The 7844-nt window shown below is 36.9% G+C and overlaps 1 protein-coding gene across 2 annotated transcripts in view; it reads right to left on the bottom strand.

The window, feature by feature from the left end:
• Positions 1–1536: 1536 nt before the first annotated feature.
• The window catches only part of LOC110019144 (phosphoglucan phosphatase DSP4, amyloplastic), a gene marked incomplete at its 5' end in the record, with an annotated part of 70763 nt that continues 64455 nt past the window's right edge, over positions 1537–7844 (bottom strand). Inside the window, 6 exon segments of one of the 2 annotated variants that reach the window (XR_002293431.1) lie at positions 1537–1813; positions 1948–2115; positions 2218–2338; positions 2430–2537; positions 5023–5082; positions 5483–5578. Coding sequence is in view for 1 of the 2 variants with exons in the window: in XM_020716720.1 (XP_020572379.1) it covers positions 2222–2338; positions 2430–2537; positions 5023–5082; positions 5483–5578 (381 nt within the window). 2 annotated transcript variants of the gene reach the window in all.

Raw genomic sequence — 7844 nt, 5'->3', positions numbered from 1 at the left:
TTTTAAATAATTTATTTAAAAACATTTTTCATGTAACATTAAAAACTATTAGCTAAATTTATTAATTTTAAAATAATACAATTATATTGTGAACTCTTGTGTGATAATAATATGTTTTTAAAGGTCAATTAAAGTGAAATAAGAATATTTTTTCTAATGCAATACAATCAGACAGGTTTAAAATACAATCTCAAACTATACGAATAACAAATAAAAATTCAAGGTTTATTTAGAGAAATACCCTAAACTTCTTGAAATTCTAAAGAAACACTTGGCATAAGCGATAAACATAGTGGAAGGCTTCATTTATAAAGGCCGGCCATGCAATAACTATAGCTAAGACTCCTGAATTGCATCACTTATGCAAGGCGATCAAATTTTTCACCTCATATAACTATATAACAAATGTTAATAGAAATAAGATGATGAATAACATTAATATACACATTATAAACACATTATTTGGGCTACCATGCAATCCTAATAGCTCATCAACTAATTTTCCAAACATTTTTTTTATGACACAATGTACCAGCCTTCTAACGCACTTGAAGCGTAGTCTAGACTAAAGGCACATGGGTCTGTTTGGGGCAGCTGCAGCTTATCCAACTTATCCAGATAAACAGCTTATTCTGATAATCTGTTGATCAGCAACTTATCCTGATAAACTGACTGATTGTTTGGTTTGTGCGTTTGAAAAACAACTGATTCAGATAAATAACTATTCTGCCCCTGTTTTGGATAAATTGTTTAACTGTTTGTTTTGTGCATTTGGAAAACAATTGATTCACAGCTTTTGCTGGATAAATGACCAATCTGACACGTAGTTGTTGGACTGTTTGCAACAAAACATCAATGGCTACATCAAAGCCTCATGCAAAAACAACAGGTCATTTGGACGGTAGCGTTTTCAAAAGCACCACTACCATGAATAAGCTGCCCCAAACGGGGTTGTTTGAAAATAGAAGAAACAATTCAAGACGTAATGAAATTCATCAATTTAGCAATCAACATTAATTTCAAATATCACTCATTAAAATTTTCTAAGACATTATCTAATGATAAACAACCAAATCAGTCCAATGAGTTGAAATGGGATGATTTCATCAATATAAAGAATGCATACTCCTATAACATTATCCAGCACATAGGTTGTTATCAACTTATATCCAGTCCCATTAAGACATATGACCTCCCTCCTAGTGTCACTTGATGACTAAATTAAGCCCAAACAAGTTACTTGAACCTTACATGAGCCGGAACTTGAGCTAAACCCCAATAAACCCTACAAACCCTCCCCAACACAAATCAAACTCATTTTTACTCGAAAAAAGTCAAGGTGTCGAGAAAAGATAATCATTAAATTTCAAAAATACTATGCAACAAAAACTATCAATACCATATAAAACTCTTCAATGCCCTATTGCTTAATCAACAAGGGGGACATAAACAGAAAATTTGATAGGTAGATAGAATCAAAATGAGATTAAAATTAGATCAAAATGTTTCAAACTGATATTTTAAACTTGCTGAGAAATTTGGCATGTAAACATTAAATTATATTCCAACTATGCAATATGTGACTAAACTATTTCCTTGAGCTTTCAAAAACACCAAAATTATAAAAGATCGGCGTTTCCATGAACAAAGTTATAAGTTATACAAGTCATCCGCACTTTTTTCTTTTATCAAGGCAAAGAAGCGAAACCATCAGCTCAAAGGAGAGCCCCATTACTGATATTTAAGACATTTCCACCAATACCAAAGACTTCCAACAGATAACAATGAACTTTCAGCAAATAAAGTGTTGGTCCTGATGATAAAACATATAATACATTTTAATTATAATTAAATTTTCCTCTTCTAGAAAAGTAGAATAGATTGCTAGACATAGATTCAAGAGGATAATTCTAGTGGAATATTTTATGAAAATCATGCTAACAATACCTTATTGAAGTTGTCCTATCGGAAAGTGTACTTCACAAAATTGCATTGAATTTCCATTTTTTCCCCTCTCACAACTATCTCGTAGCAAGTTAGCATAGAGTTCAAACATATCGATGAAAGGGATAGTTGATCTTCTCTCAATCCTTACATATGCCTTGGTTTGCTATCCTGCAGGAATAAAGGCATTTGAAGAGATGAAACATCCATATATGGGAATAATTTCATATAAACTTCTATTTCAATGGGCTTGACTTAGTGTTGGAACTCAACTGAACTATGACTGTTCCAGGAACTCCAGAATTATCTGCCTTTCCAGCAATGTGAGATCATCTTCCTCTATCAAACGCTTTCGCAGTGCTGTAGACTTGGAATCAGTATCAGTGCATGGGACCTGCAAAGATGTGCAGGAAGAGTAGATTCCTATGTTTGTGACCGGAAGAAAGCAAGTTGATGAGTCTCATATATTAGGCAGAATTCCTTACACAAACGTAGTTATTGACATGACCATCCCCTTGTGGACTTGTCATTAACTCAGAAGTATTACAGATCCATTCACCATCTACTATGTACTTATACTCATAGAGCCCTTCCTGTAGGCAACATACGATCAGCATGATGTATTTGGTGTATAATTTATAAAAATCTTTATGTATCATCCGCATAACAATTTGCAAGTTCCAGCAAATAAAGGTCAAAGAAAGATCAATTGTGTGAACCCAGATGCAGACACAACCCATTGAGGAGCAAAGTGGTACTATTCGAACCGCCAGCCCCCAACAAGTCAAAGTCAACATTGATGGGGTACTTCTTGATAATTATCAAGCCAGTATTGGAGTAGTTATCCGTGATGAGAAGGGCGAACTCATTGGGGTGTCTGGACATCAGATGAAATATTGGGATAGCTCCCTGTTGAGAGAGAGGCGATCCTGTTCCTCAGATCCTCATTGAAGCATGGATGCTTGAAACAATGGGAATCGTTATTGAAGGTGATGATGCAACAGCACTGGACTCATTCCGGAGCAGCATGGACTCAATGATGTGGAAACATCATCCCGCCTTCAGCCCCGACGTTACCTTCCTAACTGACTTCAAACAGGTCCTTTTCTTGTTTGTGCATAGAAATTGTGACAAAATGGCCCATTATCATGCTCCGCATGCTTTACATGGATCTGCTTTTGGCATAGTTTAGATAGTGACCCCTCCTTTTTGGCTAGTTTAAGGGAGGAGATGGCCAGTTATGGCAGTGCTGGTAGGGCCTAGAAAGCCACTTTTGTGTTTTGTACCCCTTCTTACTTTTCCGAAAGAACAAGGGGGGTTGGAGAAATTCAACAAGAACAACAAAGAAAGCAATCTGAGACGGGAAAAAAAAACGAAGAACAAAGAAGAGATGTGTTAATCAAATAAAAGATATCAGAGGGGGTTGGAGAAATTCAACAAGAACAACAAAGAAAACAATCCGAGACGGGAAAAAAAAACAAGAACAAAGAAGAGATGTTTTAATCAAATAAAAGATATCAGCCACGAGTTTCCTACTCTCACGACCGATCGGGATACATAAATCACCACCCGCAGGATTGACAAAGGAATAAGACCAAAGATGTCACTACCAATAACTCAGGGATACAATTGCCACCACTCAATACAGTAGATACAAACTTGTTCCCATCTGGATATCACAAAGGGAGCAAAGGCTCTCACAGATCAATGAACAAAAAAAAACCAGAATACAATAAACCATCACAAATTTGTAATCAGCAAAAAACTAAACTTAACAAAAGCAAACAAGCAAAATACCCTTGCTGCTATTAGGAGTGGGCGGTGACCCTAACCAAAGAGAGAGAGCCGACCGGCCCTCTCACATATGGAACGAATTGGTCCAGGAGCCCCTCCCCGCCCCGTGTCAATTAATTGGGGATGGTGGTGCTTCGACCTAATATGTTAAAGCTTTTTGAATCCTCATGCTATAATGTCAAGTCGGAGATGTTGAAGGTAGCGGAGCTGCTCTAACCTCCTGGATTGGAGGGCCTTCGACTTCCAACAGTCCTCTCATTGGTGGTATGGAGGTTTGGGAGGTGAGAGAGAGTCTATGGGACTGATTTAGGATGGAGAGAAAATATTTAGGGTTGCTGATTTTGAAAATTAACAAGAGGGAATTAAGGTTAGTTTAAGATTTGGCTATGGTTTGGTGGGTTTAGGTTTGGGAAGTGAAAGAGGATGTACGAGGTTGATTTAGAGTGCAGAAAAACATTAAGGGTTGCTTGGGTAGGTATTGATGGATTTTGATAACTCTAGGATGGAATAAGGGTTAGGCTGACTCTAATAAAAAATGATACCGGAGAAGGGGTTGGAGAAGATTCGGCATGAACAACCAAGAAAGCAATCCAAGACAGAAAAAAAATGAACCAGAACAAAGACAGGATGCACTAATCAAATAAAGGATACAAGATAAAAGACTTTCCAAATCTCACAACCGATCAGGATACAAAAATTACTACCCAAAGGATTGATGACGGAAGAAGACCCAAAGATGCACCAACAATGATGGGATACAGTTGCCAGTAGCCAACACCTTGGATATAAACTTGTTCCCATCCGAGAATCATAAAGAAAGCAAAGACCCTCACAAATCCCAATTGAACAAAAAAATCCCCATAATACAATAAGCAACCACATATTCATAATCAACAAATGACATAAATCTAATAAAGGCAAACAAATGAAAATACCCTTGCCGCTATTAGGAGTGGGCGGCAACCCTAACCCTAGATAGAGAGCCGATCAGCCCTCCCACACTTAGACTGAACATGCCCGGGGGCCCTTCCCCACCCTGCGTTAATAGCAATTTTGAAGATACAGATATTGGTGAAACAAACGGATAAATTTTACCAGCATGAATGTACTGGTAGAAGAAGAACATCTGTCAGGCTTATTAAGAGAATAAAATGATTGGCGTGTTATTAGAAAAGAACACAAACAACGCATTTATTGAGATAACTATAAAGGATTGTGATGCTACAACTTGGTGCAAGTTCACATGCCCTGAATTTGAAGAACGAAAAATAAATACATACTTACAGGCAAGTCTCTCTCCAGAAGCCATACACCTTCAGAGGAATTAAATTTTAAGGGAATTCTCTGCATAAAAAAAGGAACCAGCATTAAGTAGAAGAAAAAATGTATAAAATGTTGTCTATAGTTTATCAATAAATTATTTTTGTGATACTAAAATATGAATTCAAAATAAGTCTAGGAAATGAAAGTATGAAACACGCACAAATTGGAAAGATGAGCTATCCTATTTGGAGTCCCTTAAAATTCTCTTTCATTTGGAACAAACATGGAATAAACGATACAAGTACAGGAATCACAATAGGGTCCAAACGTTGCCATACAGTTCAACTCACTACCAAAAAATTGCCAGGCTTGACAAATTTCTATCTCCATGATTCACCCATTTCCCAAATGGAATCAATATTGACAGTTTGATTATAAGTATTTCACAAATAAAATTACAAGTTAGTGCAAAAAATTTCACCTGGCCCCAACCAATATCAAGACCAGAAATTTCTACAGAGGAGTATTTACCACCTTTCCACGATAATCTGACACGGCCTCTTGATAGACCTGTGAGCTGAAAAAAATATGCAAAGAATAAAACATTTGTCTAACGTAATCAAGAAAGCCTTTCTTAACATGAGTGATTAATATAGTGCAATGTACATAGATTACCCTAACAACAGTTGAAAATGCACGCTGTAACCAAGCATATGCTATTCCATCTTCTGATAGAATTAAAAGGAAGAAACCCAAATACAGACATGGGAGTTCAAGGTTCGGTAAGATCACAACCACTTAAATAACATCTTAAAACTGCAGCAACTAAGAAGTAAACGCTCAATTTTAAGACTAAATCCAACAAATTGTTTGTTCTTAATGGTTCAATTAAATGTTAACCCACTGTGTGTGTGTGTGTGTCTCCATCATGTCATTGATGCACTTATAACATCATTACTATGAAGCTGTGATCAGTTGGTCATTAAACTAATTACACCTTCAACTCTTCAACTATTTTTTCATGCACAGATCGGGCTTAATTTTTTTGCTCCGTTTCCCACTAAACATTTTAGATATTCCTGCGGGTCCTCACACATCGCTCCAACTTTACCACTCAGCATTGATGTCCCTGCCTGAATGGCCTCTCTGTCTCTATCATGTCGGGTGATATCTGAATTGATGTAGCCTTTCCCATCTCTCTTACATTTCTTTGTCCCTCTTCACTAGGATTTTTGTTCCACTCAACTACTATGTCTAACATCTTCAGATTGTTGCACTAATAATATAAAATTCAGCAAGGATTTATTAATTATGTTCATGATTTTATTTTCAAATCAGAAGAAATTCATACTTTCTTATTTATGCATTATAACTTTAATTTTTAATACAAAAATCATATTAATGTTATAACTTTAGAATAATCTACTCCAAAGAGTTGTAATACAAGTGGAGATAGAAATGGTCACCTATTGTACTGATATTTTGAAATATTATAGTTAAGAAAAGATAATTTTGGGAATCATCATGAGGAAGATAGATGAATAAGAAATACGCCCCAGGATGAAAAGAAGAGGGAGAAATATAAAAAGTTATCATAAATAGTTGAGGAATCCTACCATAAATCCTATAAAATAGTAACAAAAAAAAAATCTTTGTATGCTTGAAAATCTTCATGGGTCTTATATATTTAAGAGAAATAATCAAACTAATTACCTTTTATTCTAGAGAAATGTTAGTATCTCAGGAGTAGCTTGATTACTCATTGGCATATCAATTGTATTCTTTTTCTACAATACCTTTGTGATGCGCACCAGGTGACAGTTTTTTTCGGCAGGGTGAGTGACATGTTTGGACTTTGGACGCATGTACCAAGTGAGAATGTTTCCAAGAAAAGACAATAATTTTACTTTTAAAAATGTTTCTAAAAAACACAATGAGAGGGAAAGATCTAGAAAACCTGACATGCATGTGAAATAAGATATCCATAGTGTGGGGCTTATCATAGAAATATGAGAATGTGACATACAACTATGGCTGGTAGGACAATGCAACTGTTTATTGTTGTGGTATATTTGAAATTTAAATCGATCGACGAAGAAGTGAATAAAATAGCACGAGAAAAATCACACAAAAAAAAAACACACAGATTTATGTGGTTCGGCAAATTGCCTACATCCACGGAGTTGCAGAGAATTTTACTAATTGAGGAAATTCACACCAGTTTGATCACAACGACAATTAAGGATCTATCACTTGCTCTTTCTCTTTACATCAAGATTCACCCAAGAGCAAGAACATCAAAGAAGAAGAAAAATACATAAGAGAAAACCTGTTTCTCTTCACCTGTTTCCCTTCTGCCACAAATCACCAAGAAGAACACTTTATTCTTCACTATCTTCTTCTTCCTTCTCCTGCTTCCGTAAGTCTCAAGAAGAATCAAAGGAGAAATCTCCTTTCTGACTTCACCGCAAGAAAGAACTCCTTCCTGTCTTCAACACAAGCAAGAAATTCTTCCTTCCTGTCTTCAACGCAAATCCTTCCTCTGCCCATGACTTCTCTCTAACTGAAAGGAAAGCCGTGCGATACCTTTTATCGCCAACAGGAAGCGGGAACGATTTCGCAATCAAGCAGGAGCGGGAGGAGTCGCGACCTTTCGCAACAAAGGAGTAACGGGCAAAGTGACGCAAAGCTTCGGGCGCGCGAGAGCAGGAGGCGCCAATTCGCGACAATGAAGGAAGCGGGAGCGGGAGATCGCGATTCGCGATCGCAGGAGCGGAAGAGGAGGGTCGTACCGGGCTCCACTTCTAACACAACTCGCACTTGGAGGCCGGGACACAGACTAC

This window comes from Phalaenopsis equestris, unplaced genomic scaffold (assembly GCF_001263595.1).
Source record: "Phalaenopsis equestris unplaced genomic scaffold, ASM126359v1 Scaffold000051, whole genome shotgun sequence".
Classification (NCBI taxonomy): domain Eukaryota; kingdom Viridiplantae; phylum Streptophyta; class Magnoliopsida; order Asparagales; family Orchidaceae; genus Phalaenopsis; species Phalaenopsis equestris.
This window is presented reverse-complemented; position numbering and strand designations above follow the sequence as displayed.